General features: G+C 53.5%; 1 protein-coding gene across 4 annotated transcripts in view; it reads left to right on the top strand.

The window, feature by feature from the left end:
- Tfeb (transcription factor EB) overlaps positions 1 to 16,795 on the top strand; it is a 47,902-nt gene extending 31,107 nt beyond the window's left edge. For 3 of the 4 annotated variants that reach the window (XM_035451172.1, XM_027394501.2, XM_027394502.2), the window contains 8 exons: positions 9,924 to 10,158; positions 10,242 to 10,496; positions 10,904 to 10,984; positions 12,624 to 12,744; positions 12,843 to 12,899; positions 13,832 to 13,907; positions 14,373 to 14,520; positions 15,712 to 16,795. In XM_035451172.1, the coding sequence (XP_035307063.1) occupies positions 9,946 to 10,158; positions 10,242 to 10,496; positions 10,904 to 10,984; positions 12,624 to 12,744; positions 12,843 to 12,899; positions 13,832 to 13,907; positions 14,373 to 14,520; positions 15,712 to 16,191 (1,431 nt within the window). In that variant the 5' untranslated portion in view covers positions 9,924 to 9,945 and the 3' untranslated portion in view covers positions 16,192 to 16,795. Of the gene's footprint in view, positions 1 to 9,753; positions 10,159 to 10,241; positions 10,497 to 10,903; positions 10,985 to 12,623; positions 12,745 to 12,842; positions 12,900 to 13,831; positions 13,908 to 14,372; positions 14,521 to 15,711 lie in introns of those variants that run through there. The other variant, XM_027394500.1, reaches the window with a different exon arrangement.
- The last annotated feature ends 1,097 nt before the right edge of the window (positions 16,796 to 17,892 follow it).

Here is a 17,892-nt window from a genome sequence, read left to right as displayed (position 1 = left end):
TGCTATTCCATAAACACTGGGTGTGGGTGCCTCATGCACTGGGCCTAGCTGTGGATGAAGCAGCCAGCCGCCCACACTCTGGCCTGCACTTTGGCTCCTGGGCTGTTTGCTCAAGTCACTGTGGAGATTATTTCTGGCCCCTCTAGGGCCAGGACCATCCTGGTCTCTCCCCACTCTTGTCCCCAGTTTTCACTCTTAGAATCAGGTGACCAAACCCTCAGAGGTCAATGTGTAAAGTCTCTCTGTTTACTTTTCCACAGATCTGGGAGACTTGTTAGAGTATATCTTCAGTCTCTGGCAGTCTGGGCTAAGCCCTGAGGCTCACCCTTCTAACCAGCACTCAGGAGTGTGACACCTATGGATCGTGTGTGTGTGTGTGTGTGTGTGTGTGTGTGTGTGTGTGTGTGTGTGTGTTGTGTGTGTTTGAGAGAGGGTTTCAAGTAGCCCAGGCCACCCTCAAACTTACCCTGAACTTAAAGATGACCTTGAATTCCCAATCCTCCTCTCTCCACTTCCCAAGTGCTGGGATTACTGGCAGGCACCACCACCTCTATCAGATCACATGTTGAGGGATAAGGACATAAAGCCCCTACCTAGATCTAAACTGCATTTGGTAGACAGTCAGGGAGCTGACACACTCCATCCTTCCCCTGAGCCAGAAACATCACCCCTCACCTGCTCCGAGGAAGACAGTATCACTGCCATCTGTTTACGAATAGGGAAACTGAGGCTCCAAAAAGCTATGTGCCTGCCTGCCATCACACTAAGAGCCAGAGACAGAGACAGAGACAGAGACAGAGACAGAGACAGAGCCAGATTTGACTTCAGCTTTGAAGGATCCTGAGCACAAGTACACTCTGCTGAATCTCGGGGCTCAGGTAGACCCCACTACATCTGAGGCCCAGGATTCATGCACCTCTCAGGGGACTGCAGTGCAGGGGTGATCCTTGGTGGCTGTTAGGGACGAAGGAGTGGAGCAGAGTTCTGGGGGAGGGCTGGTGTCCTGCGTCCACCCACTTCCGTGTGCACTTCCCAAACAGACATCTGGGTGCACACGCCATCTGGGTATGTGGGTTCAGAGAGCGAGGGCTCCATTGCCTACCTGCTGTGTGGCCTCAGGCATCTCATCTGCCCCTCTCTGTTGCCTCCTCTGTCACAGGGTTGTTTGCTCAGAATGGTACTTTAGGTGTCACTAGCTCCCAGTGAGGGAAATGAGTGCATGGCCTGGGCAGTTTATGCCTTGGAGCTGCTGCTGAGCTGTGTCTGTTCAGGGGCATTTCCTCCTTCCTCTCTCCTCCCCGCTGGCCCCATGCCTTGTTTATTTGTTTGTTATTACTTGGCAGAACCTGGCTGTTGCAGTTAAGATAGATTGAGGAAGTAGTTCCTCACAGCCACAAGTGGGGTGAGGGCGGGGGCAGCAGAGGCTGGGATGAGCGTCAGGACTGCAGACCCAAGGGAAAGGACACCCTTCCTACCCCAGGAGCCAGACCAGGGGTGCTCTGTAATCCCCACCAAACTCAGGGAGTGTGACTGGATGACAGTGTCCCTCAGGGCTTTAGTAGCTCAGGAAGATAGAGGGAGGCCTGGGTACAGAGTTAGGCCTTGGACCTCAGAGCCAGAGTTGCTATGGATTTACAAGGAGCTTTTCCAGCCCCAAGAAGGGTCCTAGAGACTGGGGTGGGGCAGGCAGTTTGGTTCGTAAGGCCTTTACAGTTGTGGAGAAGAGCTTCTAGAACATCAGGAAGAGACTGGAAGGCAGCCCTGGTTCTTACTGTCTAAACCCTTCAGTCCTACCCACCATGTACACAAGACCTAGCCTTGTAGACATTCATGCTGCCAGAGTCTTCTCAACGTCAGACTAGGCAGGAAGGAGTCTATGAGGAGCCCGTTAGCCTAATACAGGGAACTGAGGCCCAGAGAGCAGCATTCGTCTTAGAGTCACAGCTAGAAGTCTTGCCTGTTGTACACACCTTTCACCCTCTGACCTCGGGCAAGCGTTGCTGGAGCCATTGTAACTTGCTATTGTGAACACAGCTGCTTCTTCACTATAGGGCAGGCACAGGCTGAATTGGCACAGATGGGGCATTGGTACTCGGGGTCCTGGTCTTGGAGTCTCCCTCATCTGCCCTGAAGCCCCATTCCTGTTTGAATCTGAGAGCTATACCTCCCTCCCCTCTCCCATCAGGCTCCTGTCCTTCATTGGGCGTCAATTCTCTGACTCATGTAATTACATTCTGTCTGACAGTTTGACATGCTTCTCAGGCATTATTGCCGGAGTGAGGTTCAGATAGATGGTCCCCGAGGCTCCTGGCTGTGTATCTTCTTGGCCAGAAGGTGGGCTTCAGTCTGATGGCCTGTAGGAGAGCCAAAGGGGTGGTGCCCAGGCTGGGGCTGGTTCACTAAGGGAATGTGTGGGTAGGTGGGCAGGACTGGGGGTAGCAGTACCCCTGTTCTCCTGCGGAAGCTGGCATACTCTGTGAGGAGACCTGCTCTGTAGACTTCCCCAGCAGTGTGACATCATACAGGCCACTTTCCCCTTTGAGCTTCAGTTTCCTCTTTGCTAGTGTTGCTGTCTGTGTCATGAGGTGTTCGTGGGTTGTATGCAAGATCTGACTTGGGCCACATGTCAAATGTGATGCCTGGCACACAGTGGGGACTCAGAAGCACTTGCAGAGCAAGAGGACAGGAGGCCTGTGAACATGTGGGGTTACTGACAGAGTTCTGCTTCTGTCCTGGGAAGTGTGCTGAATGGAGGGTAGACAGGTTCTGGAGAACGTGAGAGGTAGTTTGCAGCGGTGGCAGGGGTGGGGGTGGGGTGGGGTGGTGGTGGTGGTGGTGGTGGTGGTGGTGGTGTGGGGCTTTCCTGTAGGACAGCTGGGGAGTCTGATGGGTGACCAAGAAACAAAAGGCAAACAGTGGACACAGACAGGACACTTGAGTGGATGAGAGCCTGAGGTACAGAGGTGGTGGTTCAGACCCTTAGTCCCACTCCAGCCCAGGGAGCAGGTGGCATGTCAGCTAAAGGAAAGCTTTGGCTGCACAAGGACAGGAGAGAGGGAGAGGGGCTGGGGGAAGAGAGACAGGAGAAAAGGAGAGGGAGCCATCAAATACAGGTCAGCAGGCAGAGAGACAGGGTCTGTGTGGAGGCTGAGTCAGAACCCAAGGACTTTTCTGATGTCCCTTCCCCACCCATGGCTCAGCTACACACCCTCTTCCCTCTTCCTGCCTCTCCATCCTCCCACTCGCAGTGACTCTCCCTGCAAAGGGATCCAGCTGGTCCCCAAGGGTCAAAAGGCATCTCTCTGGTCTGGGGTTGCCTTTGAAGCTGTTCCCTGTTGCCCAGTTGCTCAGGTTGCCCCAGACTCACAGGCTGGTCAGGCAGGAGGTGTCAGCTCCTGCCCTTTCCTGTGGGATGTGAGCAGGGCCTGGGGTTGATGAACTGTGAGAACTGGAGGCTACCACAGGCTGATCAAAAGCCCATGCTATGCGCTCCCCTCCCCCTTCACTCCCCCTCTCCTTCCTTCCCCATCTACCTCTTGTGCCTCTGTTCAGGGGTTGGAAAACAAGCGCTGGTCAGGCCTGGAAGCACTGTTCTATAAACTGTCAGCTACTCAGGGGGCTGAGGCAATAGGATCATCTTAGAGAGGTCATGTTGCAAAATAAAAAGTAAAAAGAAGCCTGAGGCTACAGCAGAGTGGTAAAGCCCTTGCAGGGAGTGTGGGAGACCCTGGGTTCAATTCCCTGTACTTCAAAAATAAAACAAAACAGGGCTGGAGAGATGGCTCAGAGGATAAAGTCCTTTCCTACAATCAAACTCCAAGAACCAGAGTATGGGTTCCCTGAACTCCTGCAGATGCCAGATTGGTGCAGTGACCCACCTGTAATTCCAACACCTGGAATAGACAGAGACAGGATCCTTGGAGCAAGCTGGCTAGCTAGACTCACCCATGTCAGTGAGCTCTGAGTCCAACTGAGAGACCTTGCCTCAATGGATAAGGTGAAGAGAGACTGAGGAAGACCCCTGATGTCAACCCCTGGTCTGCATACACATGCACAACACACACTCACACACATGTATACCCCCACATGCACACACACACACATGCACACACACACACATGCACACCACACACTCACACACATGTACAGCACATACACACTGCACACTCATACGCACACACACACATGGGCACCACATACTCACACACATGTTAAAAGAGGAGAACAAAGACAGGCCTCTGACTACCACAGCCTCTAGCCCCAGCATGGACCCCACATGTGTTCCATGTTGTCACTGTGTTTCTTGGGATGGGTTTACCTTTGCTATACTGATGTTTGTAAGGGCCCTCTATTTCTGGACCTATAGTTGTCACCTGTAAGGGTCAGGCAGGCCTATGCTAAGTGCCCCCACTTAGCTAAGTAATGGCAGGCCACATTCTTCGTGACAGCCTGGTGTGTCTTAGAGACCAGTGATTATCAGCTTAGGTGCTAGAAGTCAGCCTGGAGAGGCCTTCAGGGTGGGGCCTTGGGAGACCCCTCAGGTGCCTAGAGATGGCCTCCATCTACCGTAGAGTTGCTTTTGCGATTGTACCAAGGAGTGATCTGGCAGTCGTGCTGAGTGAGGGAGCCTGTCAGGGACATGCTGGTCCAGATGTTGATGAAGGCAAACTGCTTACCATTGCTTTTCAAGTGTGCAAGGTCGGCCTCCCTCCTTCAGTGAGCTTCAAAAAATGAAAACAATTAGGAGTGAGCAGCTGGACCAGTGCTCATAAACAAGTCAGCCTGTGTCACCAGCACCTGCAGCATGTCACAGACCATTCCTGGTTCTCTCCCGCAGAGTTGCCCTTTCTCCCTCCCAGGCAGTCCCCCAAGGCTAACTGGATCCTGACTTCTCACACAGTAGATGTTTTGTGCCTGGTTTTGAACTTTGCATTTGTAGATGCATTCTGGGTTTTTACTGTTGTTGGTTTTTTGAGGCAAGGTCTCTCTATGTAGCCCTGGCTGTTCTGGAACTCCCTATATAGACCAGGCTGGCCTTGAACTCATAGAGTTCAAGCTTGTCTGTCTCCTCTGCCTCTGCCTTCTGAGTGCTGGGATCAAAGGTATGCGCTACCACACCCAGCCTGGCTCCAGGGATTTCTGAATCTGGCCTCTATTGCAGCATGTCTAAGAGGGCCCGTGGCAGTGGTGTGTGGGGTCAGTGGTCGAATGGTGCTGAATGGCTGTGCACAGCTTTTTTTCCAGGCGGGGGAGGGGGAACTGGCCCAGAGCTTGCTATGAAGGCCAGGCTGACCTCAAATTCATAGAAATCTGCCTGCCTCTGCCTCTAGAGTGCTAGGATTAAAGTCATGGCCTGTGCACAGCTTCTTTATCCCTTTTTCTTCAGTGAATATTAGGTAGTGTCTAGTTTGGGTTCCAGTTACAGTGCTGCCAGGGGGAACCCTCATCAGTGTCCTTGGGTGAACACATGGATTTCAGCTTTGAGATACAACCTTTATTTTGTTTGTTCGTTTGTCTGTTTATTATTTATTGAGACAAGCTCTCAAGTATTACCCTCAGATTCTCTATGTAGCCAAAAATGACCTTAAATGTCTGTTCCTCTTGCCTCTGCCTCTGTGTGCTGCAATCACAGGTGGGCACCACCCACCATGTCCAGTTCATGCAGTGCTGGGGATTGAATCCAGGGCTTCGTGTGCTGGGCAAGCACTGGACTAGCTCAGTTACATCTCCAGCTCCAGCAATCCAAGTTTTAAAGGATCTCCCTACAAGGCAGACAAATTCCCGAGAAGCTGGGAGTTTGTAGCCAGCCTGGACAACACAGTGTTGGAAAAGCAATTCATTTGGTTGTGTGCCTGCTTAGCGAACAAGGAGCCCTAAATTGGATGCCCAGCAGTGCAGAAAACCAGCTGTGGTGGTGCACAGCTGGAATCCTATCTCTTGGGAAGAAGAGGAAGAAGTCTTACAAGCTTGGGGTCATCCTCTGCTACATAGTGAGTGCAAGAGCAGCCTGGACTACTACAGCCTCTGCCACTCAGGGTCCCCACCTGGCTTAACAGCCGTTGCTCTTAGTAAGGAGAACTTGGGCCTGGTGATGACCTGGGGAATGGGGAGACCCCTTCTTTTCAGAGGTGCATTCAGACATGATGGGGCTCCTGCCGGCCTCTAGAAGCTAGCCTGCCTCACACAAGTTACACATAGTCATATGCTTCATAAGTGGGGCAGAAACCATGTAAACAGGTCCCCATTCACCACTGGGGACTCCTCAGTAGCTGTGCAGCTGTAACAAGTCACCTCACTTCTCTGTGTCTCCCTTCCCTTCCTGTAAATCCCTATGGTGACAGTCCTCTCCTAGACTAGCTCCAGCATTGTGATCCTTCTCTTTCTACCCATCTACGAATTTTCTGCATAACTGGGCTTGGGCCCTCCATTATATTCTGTGGTTGTTTCCTTCTCCTCTTTGACTCCATGGTGTATGTTTGCTGTCTCCTTTCCTGGACACACTTTCCCTGGGCATCTCTCTATACTCCCATCCTGACTCCCACCCATCTCCTTAGGAAAAGTTCATACTCAGATGTAGATGACTGGTTAGAGAAGTCTATATACTGGTGGGCAAGGGGGAACGAGAGGCAGGGACCCTCCCTCTCTTCGAGCTGCTGGATGTCTGCAGGGTCAGTCTCCTAGGAAACTCACAGCAGCTCCACCCAGAAGGCACTTTTTTTTTTCTTTTGAGACAGGGTTTATTGTATAGCCTTTGTTGGAACTCATTCTATGGATCAGGCTGGCTTGAACTCAGAGATTGCCTATCTCTGCCTCCTAAGCACAGGGATTAAAGGTGTGCACCACCATGCCTGGGAAGCATTTTTGTCTGTTTGCTTTAGAGATCAAGACAGTGAGGCACAGAGAGGCTTTTTATAATTTCCCCAGGTCCCCCAGCCAGTGAAGGCCATCTGTGAGTCTGGGCACTCATGGGGTCGTTCAGCTTTGGGTTGAGGCAGCCAGCTGAGGACCTGGACAAATGGCAGCTGGAAGTACCCCATGGATTTCTGGTGTACAGATGGGGTTGGCAGTGCCACTGGGAGAGGTAGGGACTTTCTGGGGCCACTGACCCTTCCCTGTACACAGTAGGCCCTGTGGGTCCCATGTTCCTGGGCTTGCACAGTGGGCCCTTTCCAGGCTTCGAGGGACAGGAAGGGAGGGGGTTCACCCTGGCCAGCCCACTGAGACTGATCAGTGTATAGGGTCCCTCCTCCTAGTACCCGCAGGTCTCCTAAGCTCAGTAGGGGGAGGCTAGAGTCCTACCATCAGGAATCTGGGGTACAGTAGCTCTGTCCAAGAGGTGCTAGGGAGTGGGAAAGTTTTCTGCCTGTTTCCACCCTCAGAGGTCACTGGCACCCACCCCTCTCACCATTCACACACCCATTTCACAGACAGGAAGATGAGGCTAATGCAGCCAGAACATGGCCTATTGGGTCTAGAACAGTCCTTGAGGTAGCTAGGTCTTTGTCAGGGGAACAAGGGACTCCTTATCCCCAGCCCTCCCTGAGCCGGCTGGCACGGCTAGGCCCCTTGGCCTCCACTGGCCATCAGAAGTCGGATTGTCCATGAAAGGGAGGTTGCCGGCTGTCTAGTGGATGTGTGGGGCTGCATCTGGTCAGAGCCAGGGGTCTGTTTGCCAGTGTGGTTAATGGGCTGTGGTGTGAAGACATTCCTCTGTAAGAGCTGGAGAAGGGTGGTGGGAGGCAGCTGGTGGCTGCTACGGATGGGGGAGGGGGAGGAGTCAGAGCCTGGGTTGTTGGGGGCTGCCCTGTAGACTATGGGCTGCTCAGGCCTTTACTGGGTAGAGAATGGAAGATGAGGTGATGGCTGCTGTGTCCTGCAGGACAGCCAGGATGGTGGGTATCCTCACCCCATTAGGGAGCCGTGTAGATAGTGGATGGAGTCCTGGTTGGGGGACCTACCCCCAGCCCTGTATACCATGCTCTCCTCCCCAGCATGGAGTAGACCAGATAGACACCTTGAATGGGTCCTAGCTCTCTCTGGCCACAAGAAACTTTTTTCTTTTCTTTTCTTTCTTTCTTTCTTTTTTTTTTTTTTTTTTTTTTTTTTTTTTTTTTTTTTTTTTGAGACAGGGTTTCACTGTGGCTTTGGAGCCTGTCCTGGCACTCACTCTGGAGACCAGGCTGGCCTCGAACTCACAGAGATCAGCCTGTCTCTGCCTCCCAAGTGCTGGGATTAAAGGCATGTGCCACCAATGCCCGGCTGGCCACAAGAAACTTACCTGCCCTGTGCTTCTGTTTCCCCTTCTTTATGAAAAGACCATGGTTTGTGGTTGAGCAAGGGCTTCCCAACATAGCTGATGGAGGCCTTGGGTCCCAGTTTGAAGTCCCTAGATAGATTGTGCCAGTCTTATGCACTGTGCAGTGCCAGGCACTGCACAGCCACTTGGTTTTTACTGGACACAGAGGAAGTCACTGTTTAAAGAGGAGGAATCTGAGCCGGGTATTGGGGAAGCCTTGCTTAACCATAAAAGCGATCTTGCCAAATCCCTGCACTCCCAAACTATACTCTCATGGACTCAGGTACCCCCAAACCCTGTGCCCCCAGTCTCGGGCTGCCCCTGAGAAGTCACTGGGCTCTGCTCTTTCCTTTGTGTCCCAGTGAGGAGAAGGGACTTGCCCCCTGTCATTCAGTGACCTAGGGACGGAACAGTCCCAGTCAAAGGACTCATGCTGTCCCACCCTCCCACCCAGCCTAAGTTTGGGGACCTCAGTTGTCCCTCCCCACAGTGGGGAGACCCTCCAAGCAGTGAGGAGACCTGATGAAGTGACCCTTCTTCACAGGACTGTACCTGCCCTGCCTGTGGGGCCTCCTTTCTTTTTGAGACTGTGGGATCCTGGAGCTGGGGGACTACATCTCCAGAATCTGGTTCAAGGATCATATCCATTCTCTCATTCTCTCCACCTACCTCTCTCTGTCTCCCATGCCCCAGAGGCTAGGGGCCGAAGGTACGGCAGTAAACAAACAGATGAAATGTGTCCCCTCAGGGGACTTGCATTCCTAGTAAGGGACAGACAGTGAATGCAGTAACAAACATAATAAGAAGCAAAAAATGCCCTGTCCTAGATGGTGGCATCTGATACAGAGAAGCAAGGAGGTAGGGGCAGGGCAGGGGATAATGCCATTTTAACAAAGTGGTCCTGAAACTGCACTATAAGGTGACATTCAAGTCTTGGAGGAGGTGAAGTGAGCCTCGATGGTATCCGTAGAAAGAACATTCCAGGTGGAGGGGACAAGTGCAAAGGCCCCGAGGTGGAAGCATGCCTGGGGTGTTTGAAGCATAGTTTAAGGCTGGAGGTGTGGCTGGAGTAGATAGAACAAGGGAGAGAAGCACGGTGGGGGGGGGGAGTCTAAGGGGGACCATGAAGGCAGCAGATTACAGGGGGCCATTGAGGCCATAGGCCATAAGCCTGGACTTAGGCTTTTGCTCTGAGTGAGCTGGGAGCCATGGAGAGTTCTAAGTAGAGAGCCAGCAGGAACTAACAGGATGATGGAGTTTTGAGCAGATGGTGGGGGAGGAGCTCTGAGCATCTGGAGGCTCCTGGGGCACTCAGAGGAGGCGTGGTGCGGGCTGGGCTGGGGAGGGGCAGGAGAGGAGGACGGAGCTGGGGCCAGGTATGAAATGCTCAGGATGGGAATGTGACTGCTGCCAGGGGTTACTTTGAAGGACAGAGTCCTCGCTTTGGTCCAGGAGTCAGGGGACTTGGGCTCATGGCTCAGCTTGCTCAGTGGCCTTGGGCAAACCCCTTCTGTCAGGACTCAGTTTCTTCTTATGTACAATGGGAGCAGCCAAACTTGTGCCAGCCCTCGTTTAAAGACTGCGAGGGTGATGACTACTTCATGGACCTGTCTCCTCTCAACTGCAGGGAGCCGGAGCCGGCAGCTGCCATGGCGTCACGCATCGGGCTGCGCATGCAGCTCATGCGGGAGCAGGCGCAGCAGGAGGAGCAGCGAGAGCGCATGCAGCAGCAAGCCGTCATGCATTACATGCAGCAGCAGCAGCAGCAGCAACAGCCACAGATGGGAGGCCCCCCTACCCCAGCCATCAACACCCCAGTCCACTTCCAGTCACCACCGCCTGTACCTGGGGAGGTGCTGAAGGTAGGGCCTCTGCCTCAACTTGACTTCCGGCCCTGCTCTGTGAGTCCTAGCCCCCTCTACAGCTGTGCATTCACCTTTCCCAGGTGCAGTCCTACCTGGAGAACCCCACCTCCTACCACCTGCAGCAGTCCCAGCACCAGAAGGTTCGGGAGTACCTATCGGAGACCTATGGGAACAAGTTTGCGGCCCACATCAGCCCTGCCCAAGGCTCCCCGAAGCCTCCACCGGCAGCATCCCCCGGGGTGCGGCCTGGACATGTACTGTCCACCTCAGCCGGCAACAGTGCCCCCAACAGTCCCATGGCCATGCTACAAATCAGCTCCAACCCTGAAAAGGAGGTGAGTGAGGGCTGCCGGCTTGCTGTCAGTTGTGGCACTTTGGAAAAGCCTGGTTTTAACGGCAGAAGTGGAGCTGTGTCTTCAGGGAGCTCCAGTCTGAGGGAGACACAGTCCTGCCCCCAGGGAGCCCAAGTCTGAGGAGAGTTACCATCTTACAAGTTCTGCTGGGGATAGGGCACACTCACAGGAAAGCTGGCACTCTTTTGGCCCTGGATAATTGTGTCAGGAACTCCCTGGCAAGGGGCTCCTGGGGACAAGCCTAAACTGGCCTTAGGCTCATCTGTAGGAGCCTTCTCCAGTCCATTTCCTCCTCCAGATGAGCAGGTTGGGTGAGGTGGTGTTGTGCTAGGTGAGCGGCTGCCCCCCTTCAGGTGGGCCACCCCCAGATGAACTTTTCTCTCTTCTAGTTTGATGATGTCATTGACAACATTATGCGGCTGGACAACATGCTGGGCTACATCAACCCCGAGATGCAGATGCCTAACACGGTACTCTCGGGCTGAGGGTGGGGCGGTGGCCCACACAGTGGTCCCCGGACTGGAAAGAGATCTCAGAGCAGAGGGGTATCTCTGTGGAGTCAAGAGTCATCTCCATCAGATATTGTGACTAGGACTCAGACCTTGAGTAGAACTGAATCCAGAAAGATAAGCTGGGTGTGGTTAATTCCAGCACTTGGGAACAGAAGCAGGTGAATCCCTGGGAATTCGAGGCCAGCCTGGTCTACAGAGTGAGTTCCAGGGCAATTAGTTGGAGCTACATAAGAGAGACCTTGCCTCAGAAGGAAAGACAGAATGCCACAGCCTTGGCCAGTGTGTGTGATGGGGCAGGCTCAGGGAATTCCCTGAGTGGGGTAGAGAGGAGCAGGGAGAACCTTCCCGGAGCAGCAGTGTGCCCTGAGGACGATTCCTGGGAGGGTCTATGGCTCTCCTCTGCTGTGCGCAGGGCCCAAGGTCTGTGTTACTCATTCGGTAGGGATGGCCTTGTCCCCAACCACAGGACCCCTTCCTCTGACAGTCTTTGTCTGCATGACCATTCTATGGTCTCATTGGCTTGCGTGGGTAGCAGATGAGGAGTCAGGCTTAGAATCAAGAGACTGGGATGCTCTGTCATGCCCTTGGGAAGTTCCCCCACCATTCTGACTCCCTGTCCCCTCATCTTCAAAATGCTGGGGTGATGCCATCTACCACAGGGTTGTGGAAAGATTAGAAGGGACAAAAAGAGAGGGTGGGGCTGGAGAGATGGCTCAGTGGCTAGCAGATTGAACAGCTCTTGCAGAGGACCCGAGTTTGGTAACTCACAGGCATGTTAGTGATATATAACTCCAGCTCCAGGGATCCAACGCCCCCTTGTGGACTCTATGGCTGCCTGCACAAACCTGTGTGCTGACACAGACATACACACAAAATTTAAACATAAAACTAAAAATAAAACTAAAACAGAGGGTGACAAGAGTTAATTCCCAGAAGGCAGACCTGCCAGAGACTGGAGCCCACCACCTTTCTTGGGTCTCACCTGTTTGCTGTGAGTCCTTTGGCTTGAGCAGAGTATTGCCATGGCACTGGGAGAAAGTCCTGGAGAAGGTAGAGTCCGTCTTCAGTCCCTTCTGCTCTGGTGACATTGCCGGGTGGTTGAGCAGGAGGCAGAGCCAAATTCAGTTGCTAGTAGGCACTAGTAGGAAGCTAGCCAGGAGCAAGCAAGGTTCTTCAGTTGGTTTTTCAGTCTCCCTCAATGGTTCCTGTCTACACTGGGAGTCTCTAGGCCCGTGGCTGGCTCTTGCCTGGCTCTGTGGTGGCGGATCTTTTCCAACCCTGCTGTAATGTCTTCCATGCTCCTGTTCTGTTGAATTCCATAGTCTCAGAAAAACTCAGCTCCCAAATCAATTGAGCCCCTCCCTGGGGCTTCTACTGCAGGAGCTGTTCTGCTCCTCCTCCACCCATCCGCCCTGGCCAGGGGCTCCTGAGGGCAGGGCTGTGCAGGGCCACACTTTCCAAAGCAAAGCCTTTTACAACGAATCCTGGAGAAGGGACTCAGGGGTAATTTTAACACTCCTGAGAACAGCTGCTCCTGTCTGGCACCATGGGTCCTGGTGAGGACTCACCAACACCCCCTCCACTCCTTCCCCAACAGCTACCGCTCTCCAGCAGCCACCTGAATGTGTACAGCAGTGACCCCCAGGTCACAGCCTCCCTGGTAGGCGTCACCAGCAGCTCCTGTCCTGCTGACCTGACCCAGAAGCGAGAGCTCACAGGTACTGCAGTCCCCTCCCCTGTTCCCTTGGGGGGTCCCCTTCCTTCTTTTTTTCTCACTCCCTCCTTCCCACCATCTCTGTCCCTCTCTGGCTTCCAGATGCTGAGAGCCGGGCCCTGGCCAAGGAGCGACAGAAGAAAGACAATCACAACCTGAGTGAGTCCAGCTCCTTCCCTCCCCATCTGACTAGGGCTGAGAAGCCAGAGCCTGCTCTACTCCCCACCCAGCCCTGTGCCAGCGTCTTTAGTTCTGGACATGCTCTAACTAGGCCAGTGGTTCTCAGCATGTGTGTCTCGACCCTTTAGGAAGGAGGTCAACTGACCCTTCCACATGGGTCGCAAACTAGATATTCCACTTATCAGATATTCATATTATGATTTATAACAGAAGCAACATAGCAGTTATGAAGTAGCAATGAAAGTAATTTTATTTTCATTTTATTTCAACATGAGGAACTGTATTGAAGGATTGCAGCTTGAGGAAGTTTGAGAACCATTGCACTAGGTCTTTTTAGGAAACTGGGAGGGGCTGCTGAGAGGAGTTGTCTTGAATTTTCCAGTCTATCAGATTTTATTCTTCAGGGCCTGGGGCAATAGGAGTGGAGATGGCCCCAGGCAGTCTTTCGTTTACTAAAGTTGATTAGGTCTCCTGACCCCGCCCCCTAATTGTCTAAACTGCCTCTGACCCGCCTCAGTCTTCAGCCCCTGCCTGCAGATTCCTTCCTTCCTTCCTTCCTTCCTTCCTTTCTTTCTTTCTTTCTTTCTTTCTTTCTTTCTTTCTTTCTTTCTCTTTCTTTCTTTTTCTTTCTCTCTCTCTCTCTCCCTCCTCCCTCCCTCCCTTCCTTCCTTTTCTTTTTTTTCAAGACAGGGTTTCTTTGGAGGCTATCCTGGAACTCACTCTGTAGACCAGGCTGGCCTCGAACTCACAAAGGCCTCTGCCTCCCAAGTGCTGGGATTAAAGCACCACACTGGGCCTAGGAGCCCTTTTATTCTAAACTAGGATTTTCTATGGGGTGCCCACCCTAGGTTGGGGGTTTCTCTCAGGTGGGCCCCCCTTTCTAACCACACCCCTGAAATCTTAATCTGTAGTTGAAAGGAGACGCAGGTTCAACATCAACGACCGTATCAAGGAATTGGGAATGCTGATCCCCAAGGCCAACGACCTGTGAGCAGGGCTCTGCAGGGAGGGGAAGGGTCTGGGCTGGGCGGCAGCTGCAGCTCTCAGTTGCTAAGGGCAGTGGTGCAGGTAGCATGTTTGAGAAGAGCCGTTCCTGCCTCTTCGGGGTCAAGACCGCTTCTGTTGGGAAGGCCTGGGGTAAAGGAGGGACTTCCTAAAGGAGGAGTCATGCTGGGAAAGTGTCAGAAGGGCCCTGGACTGATGGAGAGGAGAGAGATGCAGGGCAGAAGTGACAGCTGAAGACAGGGAGACGGGTATGAGTTGGGCAGGCTGCTCAATCCCAAGGATTAGGGAGGAGCCTGTTGTTCCTGTAGACAAACCTCTTTTACTCAAGGCCAGGTATGGGCAGGGGTGGGGGCAGCTGGGACTCTGAGTGTCAGCCTAGTGTCAGAGGGACCCAGCCAGGCTTCTGGGTGCACATGCGCCTCTGACTCCACGCTGTTGTGGCTTCAGGGATGTGCGCTGGAACAAGGGCACCATTCTCAAGGCCTCTGTGGATTACATCCGGAGGATGCAGAAGGACCTGCAGAAATCCCGAGAGCTGGAGAACCACTCTCGGCGCCTGGAGATGACCAACAAGCAGCTCTGGCTTCGCATCCAGGTCTGGCCCTGACTTTGGACTCCTTGGGTGACAGGAGTGGGTAGAGCATAACCATCTGAAGGGGGAGGGAATGAAACTGTGTCTGCTGGGATGTGACACCTCAATGAAAAGTGGACCCCGCTTCCTCTAAGCAGCAAACACTAGCAGGCTCTGTTACGTGACACACTCATCCTGCAGTCCACACTGGGGGACCAGGCAGGTCTAGCTCTCCTAAAGTCAGGTAGTCATGTGTTGCTCACTTTAAAAAAAATTTATTTTCTGAGAGATGGGAGTTCTCTTTGTACAGCAGGCTGCCCTGGACATTATAGTCCTCCTGCCTCAGTTTCCCAAGTGCTGGGATTACAGCTCCGTGCCACCATGCCTGGATCTGTAAATCTCTTTAAGGCACCACAGTCACTTTTGCTCACATATACGTGGGCAATTCAAAGTATGCCCTGCACCTAACCTCGAGGAAACAGGAATAACTGCCCTGCCCTGGGTGTCTGGAAGGTAGAGTAGGGCAAGGCAGTACTGGGGATCAACAGGCTTCGTGCAAACTGAAGAACAGGCCTGAGAGTCAGCACCCTGCTGGAGCTGTGACTCCTGTTCCTGGTTGTATTGAGGACCAGCCTCAACCAGTGGTTCTCAACCTTCTTAATGCTGCGACCCTTACTACAATTCCTTATGTTGTAGTGACCTTCCACCACAAAATTATTTTCATTGCTATTTCAGAACGGTGATTTTGCTACTGTTATGAATTGTAATGTAAATATTTTTGGAGATGGAGGTTTGCCAAAGGGGTTCCGAGCCACAGGTTGAGAACCACTGCTCTCAACAGGCTGACTGGACCACAGGTTTTAGTGTTTGATTGCTCCCACCTTGCACACGGACACTTGAGTGGATAAAATTCGTCCTTACTGGATGCAATGTCTTTTGATAATTTCCATCCCCACATCACCCAGACAAGTCTATTTCAATTTAAACTTTTGAGAGAAAGCTGGCCCAGGTGCTCTGTGGTGACTCCACAGACCGCTGACCCTCTGTGACTTGAAGAGAGATCCTGGTCTAGAGTCAGGCTGCCTCTGCTTTCTTCTCCTCCAGCTGAGACAGTGTGTGCTCTGGAGTGTCACAGGGGCGGGACAAGTGGTGCCGCAGTGTACAGGGAGGGCTAGCCTGGTATGTGTATCTTATCACCCTGTCCATCCCCAACAGGAGCTGGAGATGCAGGCTCGGGTACACGGCCTTCCCACCACCTCACCATCGGGTGTGAACATGGCTGAGCTGGCCCAACAAGTAGTGAAGCAAGAGCTACCCGGTGAAGACGGCCCAGGGGAGGCTCTGATGCTGGGGCCTGAGGTCCCTGACCCTGAGCCGATGCCGGCGCTACCTCCCCAGGGCCCACTGCCCCCAGCTGCCCAGCCACAGTCCCCTTTCCATCACCTGGACTTCAGCCACAGCTTGAGCTTTGGGGGTGGGGGTGATGAGGGGCCCACAGGCTACCATGATCCCCTGGGGACAGAACATGGCTCCCCATTCCCCAACCTGTCCAAGAAAGATCTGGACTTAATGCTCCTAGATGACTCCCTGCTACCCCTGGCCTCCGATCCCCTCTTTTCTACCATGTCCCCTGAGGCCTCCAAGGCCAGCAGCCGACGGAGCAGCTTCAGCATGGAGGAGGGTGATGTTCTGTGACGCTGGCTGCCCCTGTGCCGAGGAGCAGGGGCTGCCTGGGGGCTGGGAGGACAGGGCAGAGCCCTCCCACCCTTCAGGCTGCACTTGGTGTGAGGTAGCTGCCTACCCTGCCCGTCTTTCCCTTCGGTTGGCCCCTGTTTGGACTTAGTGCCTGCCTGGCAGCCAATGGGCTGGAGAAGCCCTCCCGTTCGGCTTAGGAGCCCCCTCCTCTGGGGGCAGTACTTTATGAATTGTGGTGGGGAAGAACAAGGGTGAGGGGGTGAGGAGTAAGAAGAAACCCCGGTAGGGGAGCCCTCTCTTCTGAGCCTGCTCCCCCAACCTCCCCGTGAAGGACATTTTGGAGAAGGAGGTATAAAAAGCATCTCTGGGCAGCAGTGGGTCTGGGGGTGCCCAGGCCTGCTTTCCTGGGACTAGATGGCACCCAGCCTGTCCCCCAGACTGATACGTCCCCCACAGATGGGGCACCCACCCCCCTTTGGTGCTAACAGCTCTCCCCTGGTGGTATGAGGGTGGGGTGGCCAGAAGAGGAGTCTGGGTCCAGGGTGGAGAGCACCCGGCCCCCAGACCTCCCACTTTGTGCCTTTAGTAAACACTGTGCTTTGTACCATGTTGTCCTGGCTCTGCGGTATATGTGGCCTCAGCCGGAACCAACCCAGTCGGCCCCTTCCCGGGTCCAGAATTCAAGTGCTCCATGTGGGGGCTGGAGGAGGTTCTCCTGAATTCAGCTCCAAGGGAGGAGAAACAACCTTTACATCGTGTGGCTGAGGACATTGTGTCTCACTGATGCCACGAGGTGGCACTGCAGCTATGCTGGTCCCACAGCTCCAGCTATGGTCCCAACAGCTATGCTTGCTCTTGGATATGAACAGGTCTGCTCTCCGCAGCTTCCCTCTGTGTGTTGCTCTGGCTGGCCCGGGTTCTAGTGGGGCCCTCAACATTCTTCCCTTGTCCGGGTAGCTACAGACCATTTGGAGGGGACCACCAGGCTGTATCCTCTTGGCTATGGGGAATCGATGGGAGCGGAGAACCCTGGCTGGGAGTCTGAGGTGCGGGCTCACCTCCGCTCTCCAGCACTGTCCAGTAGTGGGGTTTCAGAACACCTTTGCTCCGGGTTCTGGGGTGTCAGACCCTTTCCCTGGATAGGGAAGCAAACCTGATTCCCCAGCAGGGCCTTTGTAGGTTTTGCTTAGTTCCTTGATTTTCAAAACTCTTCTGTCAGGGACCAAAATGGCTTTGTCTTCAAAGGGTTCTAAAAGGCCAAAGAAGCCTAATATAAAAGAATTTTTTTTTTAAAAAAATTACCAGGATGAAGATGGTTAGAGGGCAATTTGCTCTTCGAAGAATGAGAGATCAAGCCAGCATTGGAGCAATTAACGTGTGGAGAAGGGTGCCAAACAGTGTGGGCGAGGTGGCCCTGGGTTGGCTGGGCTGAAAGATTAGTCTCAAGGTCGGATGGAGCTGTGGATGACCTTGTACAGCCTGAGCCCGCCTGGGCACAGCTCCTTCCACTTCAGGGCCCTGTTCCATTGCCTGGTACCTTTCCTCCCTAAGCCCTCCCTCTGAGACCCCTAGCTTGAACCCTGAACTCTGGTTGAGGTCAACAGGAGCCTGGGATGTGGGGTCCACAGACTCTGGGGCCAGCACTTCCAGGGGTTGGTGGATCTGGTATACCCAGATCCTTGAGGAGTGACTCGGAAAGCT

Source organism: Cricetulus griseus (assembly GCF_003668045.3).
Source record: "Cricetulus griseus strain 17A/GY chromosome 1 unlocalized genomic scaffold, alternate assembly CriGri-PICRH-1.0 chr1_0, whole genome shotgun sequence".
In the NCBI taxonomy this organism is placed as follows: Eukaryota; Metazoa; Chordata; class Mammalia; order Rodentia; family Cricetidae; genus Cricetulus; species Cricetulus griseus.
This window is presented reverse-complemented; position numbering and strand designations above follow the sequence as displayed.